Genomic DNA, 23,920 nt, shown 5'->3' with positions numbered 1-23,920 from the left:
CTCTCTCTCTCTCTCTCTCTCTCTCCTCTCTCTCTCTCTCTCTCTCTCTCTCTCACACACACACACACACACACACACACACACACACACACGTTATAGACAGGCATATATTTGTGTATCTTTAGGTTGTAATTACAACCAAAAAACAGAATAAGACTCTACCAGAACTCATAAAATCCCGTTAGCTTTGGGTTAGGGGTATCTCTCTGTCACCTTTGCCCTGTGCTGGGGGAGGGGTGGGGAGGGAAGACCCACTCTCTGAGCAAATACGTGTGGAAATGTCATTCTGATCTCGTGCCCATCTTGCCAAGCCCAGCAGCTAGCAGATCACCCTCTGGCTCCGCTCCCACAGCCTGCACACACGAAATACATCCGTAAAGAGCGAGGAAAGCATTTCATGTATGTACATCCCGAATCCTTCAAACCATGCTCGGTTTAGGCTGTGTTCGTACCTTCATGGTCACCTGGTGTGCTAATTACAATGGTCTGCTGTTTTCCACAAAGGGGTGGGATTGGTCAGTGGCCCGTTAATTTAAATTTAACATTTTATCCTATAAAATTGGGATTAAATGTAAAGACACAAAAGGCCACTGTGTAGATAAAATTATTTTCATAGTTTAACGGTGAGTCTGGCAAATAACAGAAACGCAATAAATGTTAGCGCTGACTCTTTACCCCCCTTGCGGCTAGCCTCAGCCAGGGAGTCCTCTGCTGCCGGCTCCCAGAGCAGCTGTCACAGCAACTGTGAGCATTTCCAATCTTACAATTGCACATAAAAAAGACCGTGTACCCGGGAGGCACCGGGCCACGTCCGACAAGGATGCTGAGATGCGGTGCAGGAGACCACGGGTTCCCTGGGCGCGTGCACACGCGCTCCTCGCGCCCGCCCGCCTGCCGGCTCGCTGTCTTGAGTTTCGCTTTCCTTTGAATCTAGAGGAAAACGAAAGCTTGGCGGTGAGGGGGGCGTGGCCGGGCGTGCAGAGGGCTTGGCGGGGAGGGCCAGGGCGGGACCCAGCGCGCTGTGCCTTAAGAACTGTAGATGTTCCTGAGCCGCGAGGCTGACAAGCTGCTTCGTGGCTGTCCCGGGCGCGGTAGCTGCACCGTGTCCTCCTCCGGAGCTCGTCGCGGATCCCTCCTGGGTCTTCGCGTAGGAGGCTTGACGCGAGGTACTTGAGGCAAGTTTGTGGCTAACTTTGGAAGTTTCCTTCATCCACCAGAGCTCATGTAACTCCAAATGATTAAGAATTTACTTGGGCTCCGCAAATAGTGTCAGTCTGCATTTTTGGCATGCATCTACGGGGACAATAGGTTTGTTCCCAAGCAGATATATTTATTTGGACCTTAGGCATGCATTATGTTTACTTTGAAAAAGAAATTACAAAAGTGGTGTGTTAAAAATCCAAACAACGCAGACAGATGTGTAGAAATGTTTCGCTTAATTATTAACTCAATATCATTTTATGAATATCTTTAACGTTGTTCTGTAACTTGCTTCTTGTTTTTCTCCTTTCCATGCTACTGTTTTAACCGCTGTGTCGTATGAGAAGTTCGTATTTCACTAACTCATGGACATTTAGGTTATGTCTTATTTTTACTATCTTTTTTTGTATGCCCTCGTGCAAATACACAAATACACTCGTGGAAAACTCCTAAAAGTGCAATCAGTGAACTCAGAAAGTGGAAAGACTTTTGTCAAATCTTCTAAACCTGTTCCCCGGGCTTGCTTTTCATCTTCTGTGAAGGAAGCCAAATATATACCTTTAAACATAAAAGTCCTCTGGAAGTCCGAGTTCAAGCTGTTTCAAAGTTATGACTTAATTTCATGCCTAACATGGAGGGAGTTCATACTTTGAAATCGGTTCAGAAGGTGAAGTAAATGTTTCAAAACATTTTAGAACATTCCCTGAGAAGTGTCTTTTGAGAGCTTTGATACCTGTTCCGTCCTGTGTTTAGAAAAATAAGCTGAGCAGAATGTAGCCCAGAGGTGGGTTGTATGGTCTCTCCGTGACTCACTGCGCACTAGCAGAGGGCCTTTTTAAAAGGGAGGCTTTTTGCTTGTTCGTTTTCTTTTTTTTGCTCAGCAAGCCCGTGCTCCGCAGTCTTGGTACTTTAAATCAACTTTAGGTTGATAAGGCTTACAATGGCGGGCACGATGTGCCTGGACTGTGGCCAGAGCTCCAGTGGGCACTGGACAGGTGCACCCGCATTTCCGGGCTGAGTATGTCTAAGGGTATGCTCAGGAGAGCACCAATTCTCATCATCCCACACGGGCCAGAGGAGCCCCAAGATGCTCTGTTAGTTGGGTTTTCTCTGGGGAGATCTCAGTTTGTCCACCACATTCCCATTGTTCCTAAAATGTGAGCAGATCCTTGAAAATGGCTCAAAGTCCAGAACAGTGGTTTGGGCCATTAGTAGTCCCTGGGGATTTTAGCCCTGGGCAGGCTGAGTGAGGTGAGAGGACCAAGGGTTTGGATGTGATGGTTCAGCTCACACCTGTAATCACAGCACTGGAGAGGCAAGGCGGGATTGTGTTGAGAATTTGAGGCCAGCCTAGGCTACATAGTGAGACTTTATCTAATATGTCTATCTATCTATCTATCTATCTATCTATCTATCTATCTATCTATCTATCTATCTATCTATGCAAAAAAGTTTGAGTCAGTGGACAACATTACTAGACCTTGTCTCAAAAGTTTTGAAGATGAGGCTACTTTGATATTGCCAATAATACTAATTTTGTTCCTTTCAGGGCATTTATAGCTGCCCCCCCCCCAGTGAATAGCCCTGGAGGGACTCCCCACCCGGAATTCCCACACCATGTCATTAACTCTCTAGCTCTTTCCCTCAAGACCCTCACTGATTCTATGACCACATCGGTGGGTTACCCATGGTGGTTATTCCCGCCGTTCCCCCTCATTTGAAGGCTACAGCTTCAGAAAGGTTCAGCGGAGCTACGTTTCTTCTTTGGAACCAGTGTGTTTTGAGTCAGGGGTTGAGCTTAGAAATGCAGCTTCCTCTACTCCCGCAGATGTCTGTCACCCCTGCCTCAGCTGCATCCTCTCTGCCCACTTACCACCTTCCTCAGTTCCCTTTGTTTCGATTTCCTTCCCCATGGTGCTCTACCTGCGTCTGTACCAGCCTGAACCTTTACCCCCACCCCCTGCGCCCTGTATTCCTGGCAGTCCCAGAACTCACTCTAGATCAGACTGGCCGCAAACTCTCAGAAACCCTCTTACTGCTGCCTCCTGAGTGCTGGGATTACAGGTGTGTGCTGCAGTCACCATCAGGCTCAGCCTGAACTTTTAAAGACTCCCCACATCAGCCAAACAGCTTTGCAGACTTGGCCTCCACGCGCTGGCTCTGCCTCCCAAGCTCAAGCTGCACAGAGAGAGGGTTGCTTCCCTCAGGCCTAAGCTAGACAGCATCTGCTGCTGTCATCCAGGTTACATGGACTGACCCATAGTGAAATAAACCTCGGGTGCTTGCTCTGCTACCAAAGCCGACTGTCCCGAGCCACAATTGACCCTCCTCAAGCTTCATGCCTTTGCCTTCCCTCAGAACAATGGCCTAAACTTGATTTTTATTTTCTATTTAGAAATTTTTGTCATGGTGATGGTGTGTGTGTGTGTGTGTGTCTGTCTGTCTGTCTGTCTATGTGGATATGTGCATAAAGGCAAGACATCACCCTTAGTGTAGCTCCTCAGAAGCCATTTACTTTGTCTTTTGAGATAGGGTCTCTTATTCTGGAGACTACAGATATGTACATCTGGCTTTTTTATGTGAGTTCTGGGGACTCGAACTCAGGTCCTCACGCTTGCTAAGCAAGCCCTTTACAGACTGAGCCATCTCCTCAGGCCTGAGATTCACTGTTTTGAGTAGATATTTTATTTTTAAAAGATTTATTTACTTTAAAATTGCATACAAGGATTTGCCTCCATGCATATATGTACACCACATACATGCAGTTCCCACAAAGGCAAGATCAGGGCATCTCATCTCCTGGAACTGGAATTCTGAGCTCCCATGTAGGTGTTGGGAACCAAACCCAGGTTCTCTGCAAGAGCAGCAAGTGCTCTTAAGGCTAAGTCATTTCTCCAGCTCCCATGAGTAAATATTTTGTTTCTCGATTCAGCCTGTTGTGACATGTGCTATAGTCTATTCATGTCCATTGATGGACACGCGGTATCTAAGGTTTGTACAGCACAGTGCCACTGTGACCATGTCACACATGTCTCCAAGGACACTGAGAATTTCTGTATGGGGTGTAGATGTGATTCAGTGTAGACCATTTGCCTAGCATGTTGAGAGTGCCTAGATTCATCTCCAGCACTGCAAACAAATTAGTTAGCTAAGAAAGAAAGGGAGGAAGGAAAAGGTCACCAGCAAAATAAAACAAACTCAAACAAAGAAACAGTAAAGAAAAGGGAAAAAGTAAAAAAGAATCCCTTGAAATTTTGATATTGAATTTGAGTTTAAAAGATGATAACAAGTTACTTGCCCAAGTGATTGGGCCATTTTATAGTCTGCCCCTTGTAGCATTAAGAATCCTGTTTGGGGGCCGGCAGTGAGATGGCTCGGTGACTGAAAGCCCTGTGGCCAGGCCTGATGTCCTGAGTTTGAGTCCTGGGACCTATTTGGAAGGAGAAGACTGACTCCAGAAAGTTGTCCCCTGACCTCTCTTTGTGTGCCATGGCGTTCATGTACACACACACACACACACACACACACACACACACACACACGAAGTAAGTAAATAATACAATAAGAAACTTTTAATCTTAAAAAATCATGGTAAAGGTGTTTACTGCACAAGCCTGGGGGCCTGGGTTCAATCCCCAGGCAGAACCGACTCAGCCAAAGTGTCCTCTGATTTCTGAATGTGTGCTGTGGCATGTAGCCATGTGTGTGCGCACACACACATACGCACATTATTAATATTTGAAAAGAAAAAGATCCAACCTGGCGTTGGTGACAAACACCTTTAATCCCAGTACTCTGGAGGTGGAGGCAGGCAGATCTCTGAGTTTGAGGCCAGCCTGATCTACAGAGTGAGTTCCAGGGTAGCCAGGGAGCACAGAGAAACTCTGTCTCCAAGTTTAAAAAAAAAAAAAAATCCTACTTACCCATACCTTGTCCAATGCTTGGCTCAATAAAAAATTTAAATATGCATTTTATTTTTAATTGATACACAGGAATTATACAGATTTCTACTGGGTGTGGTGACATTGCTGCCAGTCATTTTGGAACTCAGGTGGTTGAGGCAAGGGGATTAAATTTGAGGCCAGTCTTGGCTCCAAGTAACATCTTGTCTCAAAAAATAATCAAACTGGGGCTAGAGAAATGACTCAGAGGTTAAGAGCACTGGCTGCTCTTCCAGAGAATCTGAGTTCAATTCCCAGCAACCAAATGGTGACTCACAACCGTCTATAGTGGAAGCTGATGCCCTCTTCTGGCATACAGGCATACATGCAGATAGAGCACTCATACATAAAATAACGAATCTTAAACCAAAACCAAAACGAGCAAACACCTCTCTCCCCCCAACTGCATATTTATGAGTGAAATGGCATTTCACTTCAACACATTTGTCACGTGTGATGATCAGATTGTCAGAAGTGTTGACTGCTCCCGGATGGAAAGTGTAGAAGGATGTCTTATTATGGTCTCGATTTGGGCTTCCATGACTGTTAGCTTACCACTTTAGTAAATTTCTAGACTGTATTTTCCTTCCATTTTGAGTTTGGATTTCCTTATGCAGATTTCCTTATGCAAATATTCTTGCAGCCCTCTGCATAAACTTACCCACATGCCCTTTCTCCAGACACCACATGTTTGCACACCACCCGTATTACTTTTCTTGCATCAGGATTCAGATTCTTGTGCTCTCCATAGGGTCTCATTCTGTGGCCCAGGCTGGTCTCCAACTTGTAATTCTCTATCCTGAGCCTCCTGAGTGCTGGAATTACTGGTGTTTAACAACACGCCTGGCTTAACAGCCTTAGCACCCACCCCCTTCTGCCCTCTTATCTTTAACAAACTTTGTTACAAGGCCACTCGTTTAGCCACTGAGTTCTGACTGGTTCTCTCCATTGGCCAGACTATAAACTGATACAAGACATGTAGCCAGCCACATGTATTAAAAATGTCACCTTTTTGGTGCTGGAGAGATGGCTCAGCGGTTAAGAGGGCACACTGCTCTTGCAGAAGACCCAAGTTTTGTTGCCAACCAAACTGGGCAGCTCACAACAGCCAGTGCTCTAAGGGATCCGGCACCCTCTTCTGGTCTCCACGGGCAACTGCACGCATGAGCACAAATCCACACGCAGGTGGGAACATAGACGCACAATTAAAGAAAACCTTACCTTTAGACCGGGGAGATAACTCATTAGGTAAAACGCTGGCTGGGTGAGGACAGGGGTTGGGCTCCCTGCACCTGCATAGGTGCCAGGCGGGCATGGCAGTCTCCTTGCAATTCTAAGTGCTCAGGAGGTGGGGGCAGGGAATCCATGGAGTGAGCTGGCTGGCTAGACCAGACTGTATTGGTTACCCGAGAGACCCTGCCTCAAAGAATAAGATGGAGGGCAATCGAGGAAACCTCCCATCACCAGCCTCTGTCTCGAGAAGAATCTATTGAGAGGGCCCTAGCTGAATCCAGCTGATTTAGTGTTTCATAGCCCACGGGCTCTCAGGCCTCTTGACTTACTTGCCCGTGGGGAAAGAGAAACACAGAGGAACTCTTGTGTTGCTTGTCTACTCGGACTAGAAAGAGAAGGAGACACAGAGGACACGGTGCCTCAGCTTAGGTCTGTGGGCAGGCTGAGGGCTGGAAGGAAGCTGCAGGCAGAAGTTGAAACCCTTTCAAGGGAACTGGGGGAATCAAAGGGCACATGGTCGCTGAGGATGGCTGGGTGTTTTCCACTTTCACGTCATCCCTAGCTGGAGATACCAGTGCACTCTTTCCATCTGGCTGCTGTGGCTGGCAGTTGCCCAAGCTTGCTGGAGAGGGGCAGGTGAGACCTGGCTCAGCAGTTATGACTTCTGTTCTGCAACACATGCGGGACCTCTGGGGATCCCAGAGAATTTTAGGGGAGGCCTGCACTGTCAGGAGGAAGTAAGAACAAGGGTTGGCGGATCATAGTACATTTCCTCATCTGTACGATGATCTCGTGCTTATGATTCTCTGGTTTGGGTGAAAGGGACTCAGTTGTCCTCTGAGTTTGGGAAGGATTGTTTGCTGAAGGGGGAACCTGAGCTGTGGGTCACCAATTCCACACAGAGACCCAGAGTCCTTACATCAGAGTTTGAGCAACTTCATGCACAAAGTGCTTAAAACAGATGACCATTAAGCCCTCCTGAGGACCTAGGACAAACTTCCCAGAGGAAGGACCTTAGATGTTTGCAGGCATGTCCCAGGGGCTCAAGGATGTGGAAAATGAGGGGTTTGTTTGTGAGCAGTCTTTGGCCAGTAGAATTGACACCTTTTTCAATTTTTAAGGATTGAGAGTCGGGGCAAGGAGATCTTCGGTTTTTGGTCCAGACCATTTACTAAGATAAAGAACCCAGGAGGAGGAAGAGGCCAGCATTAAGACACGACAGTTCATACTGAGGAAGGATAAAAGGTAAAGAAGGGTAGGGGATGCCCAGCTTGTCATTAATTCTCATTTTAGAGCTAAACCAGTCCACCTCTAGCAGTCAGAGTCAGTGGCATGCATGTGTCCCCCATCTCAGTGTTATCTGTTGCTGTGTGTTCCCACAGAGGTTCCTTTGTGCCTGGCTTGTGCGGACGCTTCCTGGAAGTGAAGTTGGGGAATCCTGAGCCTCAGTCAGGCAGTCCCAGCCTCGGGGTTTGGGTGTGGATCACTAATGGGCAAGGGGTCTGGGTTTCTGAGGGAAACCTGCCCGTCAGTCGTGGCCGACCCTCAGTGCTCCTCAGAACTGGAGGACGAGGACATGAAGAGGAAGAAAAGGCTGTCTAGAGAACACTGCAGTGCCTGGAACCGCCCTCACGGTCAGTGCAGCCTCCACTCTTGCTTCCCAGCATATGAAATGCCTCGTTCCCACTCTGTCGTGAAAGGGGCGTGCTCCGCATTAGTTTCATGTTAATGGCTTCATCTGCTAAAGAAGAGGCTCTGCTGATTTGGCAGCCAAAACCCATTGCCCCTGAAGTTTTCATTTCTTTGTCTTTTCCTGTCTCAGAAGCTCTTTGTCCAGGCCTCTGAGATTCGGGCTACTCTCTTGTTCTTCAGCCTTTCACCTTCTGGGGTCAGCTGAGCCTGTGGCTGGGATGGGAAGGGAGGCTGGTTGCTGGCATGTCTAGAAATATTAGTTTTGGTTCCCCCACATTCTTCTTGAACATTGTTTGGCCTTTTGCCTCTTGAGGTAAGCTTAGGGCTGGTGGGTCTGCCTAATGCCGCCTCAGGTGCCCTCCATTTCTGTGGAGAGGACTGAGCCCAGTGTGAACGTGATGGACTCTGATGCTCCCCGAGCCCGGCTGCTGCCCATCCTAACTTACCGGGGTAGAAACGTGGAGTGAGGAAAATGAGCAGCTCCCCAGATACCTTCTCAGGGTTGCTATGCCTTCTCCCTCTAACACCCACTCTGCTGCTCCTTGTCAATGTGCGATGTCGCTCTTGTCTAGTGAGTTACTACGGCTTGTTCTGTCGTTTAACTCTTCAAAGCCTGATGAAATCTGTGTCTGTGAGAGTGTTTCTCTGGATACCATGTCCTCTGTAGACCCAAGAAAAGCGTTTGAGTTTTGGTGTGTGTTATGTCTGGCCTTCAGCCTTTTTTCTCCCCCTCTTTGTCTTAAAGGCCTGGTTGGTTTACACAACATCGGACAGACCTGTTGCCTGAACTCCTTGGTGCAGGTGTTGATGATGAATGTGGACTTCAGGAAGATATTGAAGAGGTACAGCTCTGGTTCTGCCTGATAATGTGCATATCGTTGGTGTTTTAGAATCTCCATTTGTTCACAATGACTTTGACTTCCCCAAGTCTCCTTTCCAGAGATGCCCGAGAAAAGACCTTTTCTTGCATATTTTGTCCAGCAGGTTAGCATCATTTACAAAGTTTAAAAATAGACAATGCTCGCCCCTGCCTCCAGGTGATTTCAGGTGGTTTGTGTCATTAGTGCTTTTAAATATTATTATTATTATTTTATTGTTTTGCCTATGGAGGCCAGAGGAGGGAGTTAGAGCCCACGGAACTGGAGTTACAGATAGCTATGAGTCACCATGTAGATGTCTGGAATTGAACCAGGGTCCTCTGGGAGAGTAGTCAGTGCTCTTAACTGCCGAGCCATCTCTCTCGCTGTCACTAGTGCTTTTTAAAAGACTCCTCAGACACTTTTGAAGTACAACCAAGGATGACGGCCACTGATTTGGAGCTGGGAGGGAGTGGACCAGCATCAGAGAAAGTGGGTGAATGGATGCACACATTTAGTCAGTGATTTATCTGGCCCTGTGCTTTTTTGTTTTGCTTATCCACAAAGCAAGTGAGACTTGCCTGTAGCTAAATAAACCATTGTCAAAACCTGTCATCTGCCGTATTGTCCTTTCTTCCCAGGACCTAACTCAGTATTTGCCTTTGCAGTATGAAGTACCTCAGGCTGGACATTTGCCTGCTCACTCTAGTGTGGGCCCAGAGTGTGGTGCAACTTCCTTCCTTAATGTGATGGTTGAGCATGGTCGGGTGGGACTATCTTGATCTCCCTCCTATACTAAATCACTTGAGTACATGCATGAATCCACCCAGTCCCATAATTCTACCTTAATTCAGAGAATAGCAAGGACATGGAGAGTCTTTGCAGTTCTTTTAATGATTTCAGTGTGCTCCTGGCCTGGAGAAGGGTGGGTATGAGCCGCCTGGCTGTTCTTACTTGACAGGATAACAGTGCCGCGGGGAACAGAAGAGCAGAAGAGAAGCGTCCCCTTCCAGTTGCTTTTGTTGCTGGAGAAGATGCAGGACAGCCGACAGAAAGCAGTGCTGCCCCTGGAGCTGGCTTACTGCCTCCAGAAGTACAACGTGTCGTGTAAGAGCCCTCGCAGCTCCAGCTCCTGCCCACTGATACACGGTGTCGGCTGGGGAGGGGGCCTGAGGGAAAGAGTGAGGGCGAGGGCTGCTGGTCAGCGAAAGGACAGGGAGACTCCAGACCCCTTTTATTAGAGGCATTGACGTTGATCTGAAACACACATCTCTTTATTTTTGAAAGGAAAAGTTTCAGTGTGAATGTTTTGTGACTATTATCCGCTTACTGCTTTGAAGTGGCTTTAAAGAAAGCTAGTGTGACACCTGCCTATTTTCAGGGTGTAGTGTGTTGATTTGATACATTTATGCATTGTGTAATGACCACATCGGGGTATTAGCATATCTTTCTCTTTAAACACTCATTTCTTTGTGTTGCCTATAGCCAAGTGTGCCTTTGCCAAAACACACTGTCAACCTCCCTGTTGTTGTCCTTTGTCCTGGTTAACTTTTAACTCTCAAGTCACCTGACCAGGGAGCGCAGTTGAGGGATTGTCCAGATTAGACTGGGGTGTGGGTGTGTCTACGGATGATTGACTTGATTGTTAATGGATGCAGCAGGGCTCAGCTCACTGGGGCCCACAGCACTCACTGGACAGGTGGTCCCAGGCTGTATAAGAAAGTCAGCTGAGCATGAGTCAGAGAGAAGCCAGCAGGCAGCATCCCTTCATGGTTTCTCTTTCAAGTTCTCGCTTGAGTTTCTGCCTCAACTTCTGTGATGGACTGTGACCTAGAAGTGTAAACCAGAGAAAGCCTTTTCTCGGAATTTTATCACAGACCATGCTACAATGTTTCTTCTTCTGAGGACCTAACTCAGAAGGGTCGACCTTGGATTCTTCTCTTCTAATCTTTTATAAAATATATAATAAATGGAATGAACTACCAACAGTTGAATGCCAGAGCTTATTCCTCTCTTTTCATTTGGAATGTTTTGTAAATGTTGAATTCATTTGGTGTATCATATTGTTTAACTCATTGTCTATTGGTTTTAAAAAGATTTAAAATTTTGTTTATTTTTATGATGTTTATGTATGCTATGTATGTGTGAGTGAGGGTACCACAGATGTGTGTAGAGGCCAGAGGAGAACTTTCAGGAGTTGATTCTTCCCACTGTGGGTTCTGGGTGTCACACTCAGGTTGCAGGTCTTGGACATTGAGTTTCTTGATGAATCATCAGTCTCACCAGCACTGTTGATTTTTTTTTTTTTTTTGACCCAAATGATTTGTCCACTGTTGAAGGTGGGGGTAGTGAAGCACTCAGGTAGTTCTGGAATCTATCTCTGTGCTTAGACCTCAGAATATTTGCCTTCTGTAGTTGGGTGCTTCAGTTTTGGGAGTGTATACATTTGCAATTGCTACGTCTTTTTGTTGAGTCAACTGTGTTCTCGTTCCATACTGACCTTCTCTGTCCCCTTTTGCAGTGCTTGAATTTTAGTCCACTTTACTGGCACGAGTGTAGCTGCTGCCTTTGGTTTCTCTTTTCTTGTTACATCAGTTTCAGCCTTCACTTTCATTCTGTGTGTCTGTACCAGTAAAGAGATTTTCTTGTAGCTATCACACCATTGATGTTATATAGTCATTTGTTAGATATGTCAATGGGGAACTGAACTGGTGTACATTAACTGTCACCACTGGGAAAAGAGGCATGCTTTTGTAATGATGTGAAATTTCTGTATTTGTTCTGGAGAGTTCTTATTCTTTTTTCCTTCTTTCGTCCCTTTCTTCCTCCTCATCTTCTCTTCCCTCTTCCTCGTCCTAGTCCTTGCCCCCCTCCTCTTCCTCCTCCTGTTTTTCTTTTCGTCACTTCAAGCACATTACATAGCTGAGTTGGCCTTGAGCTCTGGTCCTCCAGCCTCTGCCTCCTGCTTGCTAGGATTATAGGTGTGTGCCACCACACATAGTTTCTTTCATTTTTTCTTGTTCACCCCTGTGAATAGGCATTTTTCTTCTCTTTCTCTCTTGTGCACAGAAGGTGCTGTCCTACCTGTCATGTACTTTTATGATGTCAGATGTCATCTTTCTCTTCTATTATCTAGATTCTCATGGGCCAACCTGGTGAAGAATTCCTCAGGTTTTTTTTTTTTTTTCTTGGAAAACCTTTATTTTTCTTCATTTCTGAAGGATAGCTTTGCTGGGTATAATATACTTGGTTGGCTTTGTGTTGTTGCTGCTGCAGGACTCTGTGTGTCTCATCCCACTTTCTTTGCCTTAAGGAGAGTCTTTTCTAACTAAATCTTTAGGAGGCTCTTTGAGCTTCCTGGACTTGGATGTTTATATTTGCTCCCAGTGAGCTGGAAAGTTGTCATTGATGAATTCAGTAGGTTTTCTGTGCCTCTCCTTTCCAGTCCCCTCTTTCAGCACCGGCACTGTGAATGTTTGTATTGTAAATGCTTTCTTGCTTAATTGTGTGCTGTATGTCCCATAGACTTTGTTTTTAGTTTTTCTTAATTTCCTTAGTTTTCATTTTTCTGATTTGGTTATTTCAAAGACCTATTTTCTTACTTAGAATTTTCTTCTGCCTGCTCAACACTGTTGAGGCTATCTACTGTTTTGTTTTGTTTTAAAACTTAATGGTATCATTAGTGCCATGATTTTTCTTTATTTTCTCTATATGTATGCTGAATTTCTCACTCATATAATGGTTTTCCTTTTTTAACTTAATTGATGTTTTTATTCTCTTGTGTCTCATTAAATTTCCTTGCAATCATTTGTTTGAATTCTTTGTCACACAATTTATTAGTTTTCTGTCCTTTTGGGGCCCATCACTAACAAGTTATTGTGTTCCTTTGGAGACACTAGGGAGTGTAGTTTTTCATGATTCTTAAAATCCAGATTTAAACTTACTATAAAGGTTTTTTATGATTATTTTGCTTGTATATATGTCTATGTACCATTTATAGGCCTGATATCCTTGGAGGCCAGAAGTAATTGTTGGATCCCCTAGGACTAGAGCTACAGACATATATTATATGCCATGTGGGTACTGGGAATTGAACCCAGGACCTTTGGAAGAACAGCCAATGTCTCAGTTTATATTTGAGTATCTGATGGGTCTCTTGTATCTACCTTAAAAAAGGATATTCTTAATTTGCTGTGAATCTTAGGGGAAAATCTCAGATTTCCTTCACACAGTATGATATTAAACGTGAGTTTGACATACATGGTTTTATTTTTTAAGGACTACCTATTTATTGTTTTTCATATACCAGTGCAGGCACACGAGCGCCACACCATGTTTGACATGGACCCTCGTGGAGGGCAGAGGGCGGCTTTTGGGAATGCTCTCTGTGCACAGTGGGCTCCAGTGCGCAAATTCAGGTCCTTGGGCTTGCTCAGAAGTGCTTCTGCTCTCTGAGCCATCTCGCCAGCCCTCCGGTTTTAGGTTGTGAGCATTTTAATTGCTTTTATGAATAAAGCGACTTCTCGACACGATCCTTCTCACCATCTCATTTGTATTCTCATCTTTCTTCAGCTTTCCGTAGTGTTTTGTGTCCCCTGGGGGCCTTTTATTCTTGTGTGAATTTTGATCAGCTGGAACCTGACCTCCGTTAGGATATGGTTTCTCAGGGACATCTGTTTTCTTTGGTGCGTGTAGTGCCTCCCAAGTGTGACGTACATAGTGGCACAGACAAGCACTCTTGCTTTTTTTTTTTTTTTTTTTTTTTGGTTTTTTGAGACAGGGTTTCTCTGTGGTTTTGGAGCCTGTCCTGGAACTAGCTCTGTAGACCAGGCTGGTCTCAAACTCACAGAGATCTGCCTGCCTCTGCCTCCCAAGTGCTGGGATTAAAGGCGTGTGCCACCACCGCCCGGCTTCACTCTTGCATTTTGTAGATGACTGGGACTTGGATTTCTGGTTCTGGGATGGCCAGATGAGGTTTTACACAAATGACTAGAGATGGCAACTGTCCTGGTTTTGTTTCTCTTGTGATAAAATACCTCGATGAGCCGATGACTTTAAAGGGTACCAGGCACACACGTTACACACATATACACGCATGAAAAACACATATACATATAAAATCAAATAAATAAATCTAAACAATGCAAAACAAAATTGACCATCACAACACCTTAATCCAATTTTCTTTACATCTGTTAGCTCTGTGACAGGACACCGTCTGCACCCAATTCCCCAGGGAAATTAATGTTGAGTTTGGGTTCATTATATAGATTAATTAATATGTTCAATTAACATATATTGTTCACATTCATCATGGTACATTTGATGTGCACAAGGCAACAGGAATGGCAGTGATTTTACCTCCAGGGAGCTTAGAGTTTAGAAACAGGACCGGTCAAAAGTCAGAGAACACACCATAGGGTGTCAAGTTTCTGCGGTGATATGTATTATGATTATCACGATGGTGCTGTGATGGGAGACGTAGCACGTCCACAGAAAGTGCCGTAGCCTGAAATGTCTGCGTTGTGGCACAGATCTGCCCTTTTGTGAAATAGTCCGCAGTGTGTTTCTCGTCTTTTCTGACTTCCCATTCCTTTGGAACAACACCACTAAAGACAGTTGTATCTGTTCACGATTTCAGACCTACTTATAACAGACAGACAGACAGACAGCTCCCTGCAACATTCCTGCTCATCTTAGCCAGGATCATCTAACATGGAGTTGGTCTTTTCTTTATCCTCCTTTCCTCTGGCTCCTTTGGGGAATCCTGGTCCGACTGGGCTCTGCTTTTGGGGAAGTGAATAAAATGGCCACCAGGGGGCGGAGGAGTCCAGTCATAGGAGCTGCTCAGCAGAAAAGTGGGAGAAATAGATCTGCGGCAAGCGGACAGAGGCCTATAGAGGTGGCTAATGAGAGAAAGTGGTGGTACTGTGACTTCAGTTCTAAGAGAAACTCTTAAAAAACAAATGCCAAGCTTGCTTTTCATTTCCTCTTTTAGAAAGTGAGGGAAGGCCAGGGAAGGATAAAGGAGGGAGTGTTTATGTGTTCATGTGGCTCTCCAAGAGCATGAGACGTCTCCTTACTAATTGTGTTTCCCTCTGACCAGTGTGTGTCCAGCATGACGCTGCTCATCTCTACCTTACAATCTGGAACCTGACTAAGGACCAGATCACTGACGTGGACTTGGTAAGGGCTGGGATTTGAGGAGTCAGAGATGTGAGATGTGGCTTGTGGGACCCGCTCCACTACTGTGTGCACTATGAGCGAGGAATGAGTCTTGCTTGGCGCAGCTCCCTGGTGTGGTTATCTGTTATGAGAAATCCACGTGTGTCTGTTTAAGGGGTATCAAGAATTTATTAAGACATGAAAGGGGAAAAATACACTCACACATATGGGATATGGTAAATCCAGTTGCAGAGCCCTCAGAAAACTGGGAACTAATCACACGCTGCTTCACACCACCTGACTCGGTCTTCACCACCCAAGAGAGAGTGACACTCTCCCTCTTTCCTTTAAAGAGGTGATGAGAAGCTCTGCCTCTTTTGGCCCAGATAGCCCAAGGTCATGGGCAGAGTAAACACCCACTACACTTCCATTTTTTGTCTAAATAAGAAGGTTCTAAACATAATACAAAACCATATATAATAAAAATGATTATCAAGTACAGTTTAGGAGAAAGAAAGGGTAATAGCATAAACAAACATGGAACTATGACCAATAAGAATGTCAAGTAAGAAACACATACTAAATGTCCAGACCATAGGTAAATGGCAAATTACAGAGATTACTTCAATATCTGTCCTATCCTGAAGAATCAGAATCTAGTGCCTGATATACTCTTAGTTAAGATACAAGAGGAATAACTGTAACCATTTAGTCTTCAATCCTATTGAAGACCTGAGAAGGAAAATATTACCCGAGTAAGCAGGAAATGCAAACAAGCAACTTCTGAAAAATGCAAGAAATGACAGAGATAGCTGGCTGCCTGGACAATCACCCAGTGTTTGTCTGCAAAGTTAGAGCATCCACTTTTGGCTACAGGCTTAGAATATCTGACAGCTCATTTTCAGAAGCAGGGAATTTTGAAATGTTGTCCTACCCTGTCTTGGCAAGGTTCAGCAGTTGCTTCTCCTTGTGTCCTGCTCATCTGGAATGGACAGCATGCTTACTGTCAGTGGCAGAGGCAAGGGCAGTTCTTTGCCCAACAGGTCATTTTGCCAAGAAGCATACAAATTCCATATGGAGTATCTTGGATGCCCAACATCCTCTTGGGAGTAGATTGGTGCTGCCAGGAGCATTTGTGTCTCATGTCAACAGAATTCTAAGTTATTAAAACATTTATCTAGGTCTATGAAGTGTTTGAAGATTACCTATCCATCTGCCATATATTTCTGTATATCTAGAAAACCTAACTAACATGACTATAAGCATGACAAACATGGCTGACTATTAACCTATAATTCTTGCTAACATAAACAGTTTAAAGGCTAAGGCTTCACATATAAAAACAAACAGTTTGTAAACAGACCCACTGCAGTTATATTTATGTGCAGGGAAGCAAAATTTTATGTCAGTCATTTCTAGAGCTTCTGTCTAAAATTCACTTGTCCTGACCTAGCGTGACCTAGGTCATCTGACCTCCTTGTTCTCTCTACTTGCAGGCCGAGCGCTTGCAGACTCTGTTCGCAATCTGGACGAAGGAGTCCCTGATTTGTTTGGGCTGTGACGCAGAGAGCAGCAGAAGCAGTCGGCTGCTCACTCTTTCTCTTCCTCTTTTTGACGTGGACTCAAAGCCTCTGAAAACACTGGTGAGAGACTTCTCATCAGAGACTTTGTGCATCCCGAGGTAGCCAGTTTCCCCTTGCTTCAATCACTATCCTTGGATTTTTTAAAAAAAGATTTATTTATTTATTATGTATACAGTGTGCACACCAGAAGAGGGCACCAGATCTCATTACAGGTGGTTGTGAGTCACCATGTGGTTGCTGGGAATTGAACTCAGGACCTCTGGAAGAGCAGCCAGTGCTCCTGACCTCTGAGCCATCTCTCCAGCCCTCCTACCCTTGCATTTTAAAAAGTAATTTGTGGACTAGCAAGATGGCTTAGCATGCAAAGGTGCTTGTTGCCAATAGTTATGACCTGAGTTTGATCCCTGCATCCTACACAGTAGAAGAAGAAGACTAGAAAACTTGTTTTTGTACTCCACATATGTGCCTTGGCAAAGTACATGCTCCCCTACTATGATAAATAAAAAGAAAACAAAAACAATACAATTTTTAAAAAGTGACTTCTGTTTCCTGTGTGTACCCTGGGCCAATCTCTCCTTTGACTTGGGGGAGGATGCTTCTTTCCCTCCTCCTGTGTTCTTCCCATTCTCCCCCTGGCAAGTCCCCTCCAGTTTTGTTCCTCTCACCAGTGGGTGCTTTCTGAAATCCTGCCCCATGTATCACATGTGCCCACTTAAGGGGATGGGGATTAAAGTGTAGCGAAGCTTGGGCTTCTGCTGGCAGGGGCAGAGGGCTGTTTTTGAGATGAGTAACATGAATATTGCCCTTTGCTTATTCTTGTTCTCCTGGGTGGGACAGGAGGATGCCCTACGCTGTTTCTCCCAGCCCAGAGAGTTAGCAGGCCCAGAGAAGTGTTTCTGTCAGAGCTGCGGGAAGAAGACAACTCAGAAACAGGTATTCTTTAAGTCCATTTAACCTCTTCACAGTCTGGGGCTGCCCGTGGGGTTTCCTGGTAGGTCTTTGCAGACCCCTTAAGGGCATCTCATAATGGCCGACATAAGGAACCTGGGTCCAGCCAGTACTTGGGATCCCAGGGCTTCTTATCTGCATAATTTCAGACATGGCTTCTTAGATCGTAACACTGAGAGGGACAGGAAGAACCTTTTAGGGACAAGAGCAGTGGGTAAGGTTTTCCCCTTAGGATTTGGCTAGAGCTGTATAGAGCAGACACCACAGTTCCTGTGCCTGAGCAGAGGCCTTCTGTGGCAATGTGTGGTGAGTGACACTCAGTCATGTGAGTCTTGGAGGTGCCCTGCATGCCCCTCGTGGGAAAGAGCATCTTGCTGGCCTTGCCACAGCTCTGAATGTGCCCATCTAAGGCGCCCAGACTCTATTGTCACGCTGATTTTGCTTTGTCAGGTTTTGAAGCTGACTCATCTGCCCCAGACCTTGACCATCCACCTTATGAGATTCTCGACCAGGAACTCAAGGACAGAAAAGGTCTGCCACTCAGTGTATTTCCCTCAGCACCTGGATTTCAGTCAGGTTCTGTCAACTGAGAAAGAACTTGGTGATACCAAGGAGCAGGTGAGGCTTGCCTTCGGTCCTTCATCTCAGCAGATTCGCTTGGTGTCCTTCTGAGGTAACTGTCCAGCTGGCTATGTGTCCTGAGATAACTGTCCAGCAGTCTCTATGTCCTTCTGAGGTAGCCATCCAGCAGGCTCTGTGTCCTTCTGAGGTAACCGTCCAGCAGGCTCTTTGCCTTTCTGAAGTAGCTGTCCAGCAGGTTCTGTGTCTTTCTGAGGTAACCGTCCAGCAGGCTCTGTGCCCTTCTGAGGTAGCTGTCCAGCAGGTTCTGTGTCCTTCTGAGGTGACCATCCAGCAGGTTCTGTGTCCTTATGAGGTAACTGTCCAACAGGCTCTGTGTCCTTCTGAGGTAACCGTCCAGCAGGCTCTGTGTTCTTCTGAGGTAGCCGTCCAGCAGGCTCTGTGTCCTTCTGAGGTAGCTGTCCAGCAGGCTCTGTGTCCTTCTGAGGTAACCGTCCAGCAGGCTCTGTGTTCTTCTGAGGTAGCCGTCCAGCAGGCTCTGTGTCCTTCTGAGGTAGCTGTCCAGCAGGCTCTGTGTCCTTCTGAGGTAACCGTCCAGCAGGCTCTGTGTTCTTCTGAGGTAGCCGTCCAGCAGGCTCTGTGTCCTTCTGAGAATGATGGAGGAAGGTCATTGGTTAAATAATAAAGAAACTGCCTAGGCCCATTTATAGGCCAGCCCTTAGGTGGGTGGAGTAAACAGACAGGATGCTGGGAGAAAGAAGCCGAGTAAGGAGTCGCCATGATTCTCCCACTCCAGACAGACGCAGGTTAAGATCTTCCCTGGTAAGCCAGCTTGTGGGGCTACACAGAATATTAGAAATGGGTTAGATCAATATGTAAGAGCTAGCCAATAAGAGACTGGAACTAATGGGCCAGACAGTGATTAAAAGAATACAGTTTCCGTGTAATTATTTCGGGGCATAAGCTAGCCATGTGGGCGGCTGGGTGCCCGGGACGCAGCCCCGCCGCTCTTATTACAACAGAGACATATTTCAACATGAGGTAGCTGTCCAGCAGGCTCTGTGTCCTTCTGAGGTAGCCGTCCAGCAGGCTCTGTGTCCTTCTGAGGTAGCCGTCCAGCAGGCTCTGTGTCCTTCTGAGGTAGCCGTCCAGCAGGCTCTGTGTCCTTCTGAGGTAGCCGTCCAGCAGGCTCTGTGTCCTTCTGAGGTAGCCGTCCAGCAGGCTCTGTGTTCTTCTGAGGTAGCCGTCCAGCAGGCTCTGTGTCCTTCTGAGGTAGCCATCCAGCAGGCTCTGTGTCCTTCTGAGGTAGCTGTCCAGCAGGCTCTGTGTCCTTCTGAGGTAGCCATCCATCCCCATTAGCTTCTGGGCACCAGTCACTCATAAGTGCTCTAGTCCATGTCAGCAGACTGTGAGGTGACCTGTGGGCCAAACACTTCCTGGGTCGAGCTCTCATCCAGGGACCCAGGCCCCCTTGGCCGTACTTGGCATATACAGCGGTGGAGAACCAACTGCAGTTTGGCATGACTCACAAAGCACATATGCATTCAGGACTTCTATTTTGCTTCACTTTTAAAAATTAAAAAGTTGCATTTATTTATTTGTTAGAGTATGTGTATGGCGTGAGTGGAGTCAGGACTACTTGTGGGGGTCAGTTCTTTCCTTCCCCATGACAGACTTTACTGATCAAGCCTTTGTCATGCTGAGAAGCAGTGGTGGGTCATCACCCATTGTCACCGCCAGCCCTTGTCGCAGCCCCCCTCGTCCAGCAAGGATGACGCGACCACCGGAGCTCTTCTCACTGCAGTTTTATTCAGGACCTTTTGACAATTGTAAAATCTCTCTCTCTCTCTCTCTCTCTCTCTCTCTCTCTCTCTCTCTCTCTCTCTCTCCCCCCCCCCTGGGCAAACCTCTCCCAGCCCTTAAGTAGGCCTGGGCTGCCAACCTCAGATTGCCAGGTGGGCATTGCCCATAGGTCCACGCATATGCAAGCAGCTGACAATCATTGCGTGATAATAGCATAAGTCAGGCTTTAGCCATAGGAGTTGATTATCACAGAGAGCACTCGCTTTTGGGATCGCGGAAGGCGGGAGCCAGCACCATCAGGTGCGACTCCACGCAGCTCTCTACATTGCCATCAGGTGTGGCTTCACGCAGCTCGCTACAAGCCCTTGTCTTGACTTGTAAAGATTTCTAAACACTGGCTGTTCTGGAAATGCCTCAGAGCAGTGAGGAAAGGGACCTGTAATTTGTACTTCCTGTTTGAAATGGCGTGTGGAATACTCTCAGACACATAAGTAAACACAAAGTTTCAGGTTCTTAGAACCAACTAAACTTTGGCATTGAAAAGCCAGAGCCTGCTTTGACCATAATATCAAAGTAGCCAGTTGTTGGACCAGATTTAACTAGGGGGAAATTTAATTCCGTTGTCTCAAGTTAATAACTTCTTCGGAGATTCTGAGTGAAAAAAAAAAAAGACTGTCTTTTCCTTGGAGGTTTGGCGTAGGAAATGCTGCATTTGCAAGTTTTAGCTCGGACACATGTGGTTCCGGTGTTGGAATGCTTGTTCTGGTTCGTTGGTCTGCTAGCCGGTTCACGCCCAGACCACGGTTTTGGAGTATAAGGACCGTCTTTACGCAGTGGGTGTCATGTCTGCTTTCTCCTCTCATCCCATTAGCATGGAGGGCCCTCATTTGCCTCACTGCGGTGCTTTCGCTTGGTTGTCTGGTGCCTCCAATGGCCGTGCTCCAAGTGTGTGAGGTACTAGTGACTTGTGGAGAGGGGTAGGCTCTGGGCTCACATCCTCTTCTCGGTTCCTGGAGGTGAGCTGTGGTGGCTCAGACGGCACGGAGCAGTGAGGGACCCTGGCTGCGGAGCTCGGGGACCTGGGCTCCAGGCTCCGTGCCTGCTGAGTACAGCGCACGTGTGGGACATGTGGAACGCGTCATGTGGAACGCGTTCTGACTAGCGTGGTCACCTGACTCACAGGCAGCCAGTCTCTCTCCACCACTCTCTCTTTCCCACAGAGAATTAGCTCTTACTTTGCTTTCCTAAGGTTTTGAGGGAATGGCATGATTTAGTGTCAGTTCTGAGGGATACTTCTGGTAATTTTGTACTTGATCTGTGATAGCGACGCTGCTTTCCTGATATCTATTGAACTGGTCCCTAAAGCGCCATGACCAGGGAGGGATACTTAGGGAAGAAAGGGTTTACTTTGGGCTTACAGTTCCAGAGAAGGAGTCCGCGACGGTAGGATGGAGGGTGGTGGCTGAACCATTTCTGCCTTTGTCTCCCGCAGTCTGAAGTGCACTATGAACTCTTTGCTGTGATCGCCCATGTGGGGCTGGCTGACTTTGGTCATTACTGTGCCTACATCCGGAATCCTGTGGACGGAAAATGGTTCTGCTTCAACGACTCCCATGTTTGTAGGGTGAGAATCATCATCCAAATTGCTGCTTGCCCCAGATTAGCTACTTCTAATAGATCCGGAGCCTGGGGCTATCTGGATCCTCACCATGGAGCCTGTTTTCTGAATGGAGGTGCTGTTTATGAGTGCAAAGTCCTTTTTTTTTCTTGAAAACTGCTCCTGGTTTATAAGTGTAAACACACACTCAGCGCAGGGCCCAAGTTCTGGTCCTCTAGGCTCAGTGCCCTGTGCTTCAGACCGTGGGAACTCCTCTAAGGCCAGAGTTGTAACTCTTGGAAAGGCATAAGAGTAATGGAGTTGTCAAGGGGGGGCAAATCACAGTACCACGCATGCTAGGAACACTGAATACTGAGCCGGGTGCTGACTTCTTCTTTATGCATTCCCAGGTGACCTGGGAGGACGTCCAGTGTACCTACGGCAATCACAGATACCGCTGGTAAGAACAGGGCCGGCTTGGTGAACTCACTCTGAATTCTTGGCCGTGGGAAAACTCTCATGACTTCAGCTGCTACTTACATTCTGATAACTCCCCTGAGACTAACTAGCCAGCTTCATCTGTGACTACCCAGCCCACTACACCGTGCTTTCCTTGATAGTAAGATTTCAGTAACGCCTGTGGGTTTGTAATGGAGTCCAAATGCCGCCTCTGCCATTTCCTACCTAACTGCAAAGTCCCCCTGTGTTTCGTTACTCATGGCCTTTTCCCACAGTGCAAAGCCTTTATGGATTGACCCAGGCAGATCCGTGGGCTTCTCACGTGCTATCATTGTATCTTAAGCACGCGTCCCTATGACAAAGACCATCTCTTAATTGCTTGCTTATCTAACTTTCTTTTACATGTCACATGTACTCTTTGAGGGGAAAAGGTCATTCTTTTCATCTCTTCATGTCTGCCAGTCGCTTGCATTTAGTAAGAATCAACAAGGAGCTCTTAAAACCAATCATTACTTGGGGCGCTGCAGAGAAAAATAAAGCAGGATGAAGACAGATCCAAGGGTCTTTGTAAAGCTTTGCCGGCCTTTTTTTCCTGGTCTCGAGACAATGGCATACACAAAAGGTGATCCAAGATGACTTTCAGCTCAGAGGCAGGCGGGACCACTTGATAAATAAAGAAGTCGATACAATTGTGTCGAAATCCTCCTTCAGCCCACTTGCCAGCTTTCTTTTGTTTCTTCCAAGAATCTCTGTACGATGCCAGATCTTTGTTTCCGATTGTTCCTGATGCCCTTCTGATTTAGGCCAGGGACTGGCAGGCTGTAGAGAGCGAGGGAGGAAGTTCTCTGCTGTGGAGCACAGCTCCTGGTGCAGCTGCGTGGCGCTGCCCTTGTGGCGCTGAAGAGGCTGTGGGCAATACATGGACAACCGATTGAAATCGGCTGTGTAGGCTGAGTGTATTTGCAGAAGCAGAGTTAGATTTAGTTTGTGGTCCCACAAGTTTTCACTGTATGATTTAGATGCCAACTAATAACCACTCACGCGGGTCGTGGGTTAGATGGATGCTTGATCTAAGAACTGGGAAGGTTACTGATGCATGTTGTGTCCTGGATTCGCTGCAGATGCTTCATTTTCTGTGCTGATGTGTTTGTTCTTTGCTTTCTAGGCGGGAAACTGCTTATCTCTTGGTTTACACGAAGATCGGATCCTGATGGATATACTCACCGGCCGTGGTGGACTCTTATTTTCCTTTCCTGTTCCCATGTTTGCTGCACCTTCAATGAGAATCATAATTTAAAAAACACAGTTAAACCTTATTTATAAGCAGAAGTTAATATTGTTGATAAGCAGAAGTTAATATTGTTGTGGCTTGGACGTGGCTCGTCTCCTGAAAGCTCACATACAGGAGGCATGGTTCTTAGTGTGTCAATACTTAGGTGGTAGAACCTTTAAAAGACAAGGCCCCGTGGGAGGCAATTGGTCCATGGGATCTCTCTTCTGTGCACTAATGGTTCTTTCTCTGTTTCTCTACCATGCTATGATCCCATATGGTCCACAATATGATGCCAATGCCATGCTGGCTCGATCCTCCAGCCAATTAAAATTTCCAATCAAATAAAGGCTATATCACACATGACTCAGCCTCGGGTATTTTGTGATGACAACAGAAAATGCATGAATATAATTGTTATATAATTGTAATGTAGATGCTTAGCAATGACCGCACATGGGTCTGGATCAGTTGGAATGGGTAATTTCACCAGGGGATCTGGCTAGATCATGGTCCTGATGTGGCCTTCAGTACAAGACATGACCACAGTTGGGAAACTGGGAACCCAGGCATTGTCAGAGAGGATTCAGTGG

At 46.4% G+C, this 23,920-nt stretch overlaps 1 protein-coding gene across 3 annotated transcripts; it reads left to right on the top strand.

Moving 5' to 3' along the window:
- The first annotated feature begins 1,057 nt into the window (after positions 1-1,057).
- On the top strand, positions 1,058-23,673 carry Usp18 (ubiquitin specific peptidase 18). 3 transcript variants are annotated; one of them, XM_057776007.1, is made up of 12 exons: positions 1,058-1,166; positions 7,496-7,619; positions 7,757-8,008; positions 8,812-8,908; positions 9,885-10,030; positions 15,030-15,109; positions 16,585-16,731; positions 17,509-17,604; positions 18,070-18,237; positions 21,494-21,625; positions 22,009-22,058; positions 23,223-23,673. In XM_057776007.1, exons 3-12 carry the CDS (start codon positions 7,864-7,866, stop codon positions 23,266-23,268), a joined length of 1,107 nt encoding a protein of 368 aa, XP_057631990.1. In that variant the 5' UTR covers positions 1,058-1,166; positions 7,496-7,619; positions 7,757-7,863; the 3' UTR covers positions 23,269-23,673. The 3 variants fall into 3 exon arrangements, with proteins under 3 accessions (XP_057631990.1, XP_057631999.1, XP_057632008.1); XM_057776016.1 differs by lacking the exon at positions 7,757-8,008; XM_057776025.1 differs by lacking the exons at positions 1,058-1,166; positions 7,496-7,619; positions 7,757-8,008 and adding an exon at positions 8,365-8,379.
- The last annotated feature ends 247 nt before the right edge of the window (positions 23,674-23,920 follow it).

This window comes from Chionomys nivalis, chromosome 1 (assembly GCF_950005125.1).
Source record: "Chionomys nivalis chromosome 1, mChiNiv1.1, whole genome shotgun sequence".
In the NCBI taxonomy this organism is placed as follows: Eukaryota; Metazoa; Chordata; class Mammalia; order Rodentia; family Cricetidae; genus Chionomys; species Chionomys nivalis.
The sequence above is the reverse complement of the archived record's forward strand: the minus strand, read 5'-3'. Positions and strand labels throughout refer to the sequence as shown.

Excerpts from the sequence above, each read along its gene's own strand:
- Usp18 (XM_057776007.1), top strand. The coding sequence starts at position 7,864 with ATGGGCAAGGGGTCTGGGTTTCTGAGGGAAACCTGCCCGTCAGTCGTG. Across the intron at positions 15,110-16,584 it reads AGATCACTGACGTGGACTTG|GCCGAGCGCTTGCAGACTCT; the intron begins GTAAGGGCTGGG and ends CTCTACTTGCAG. Across the intron at positions 16,732-17,508 it reads CAAAGCCTCTGAAAACACTG|GAGGATGCCCTACGCTGTTT; the intron begins GTGAGAGACTTC and ends TGGGTGGGACAG.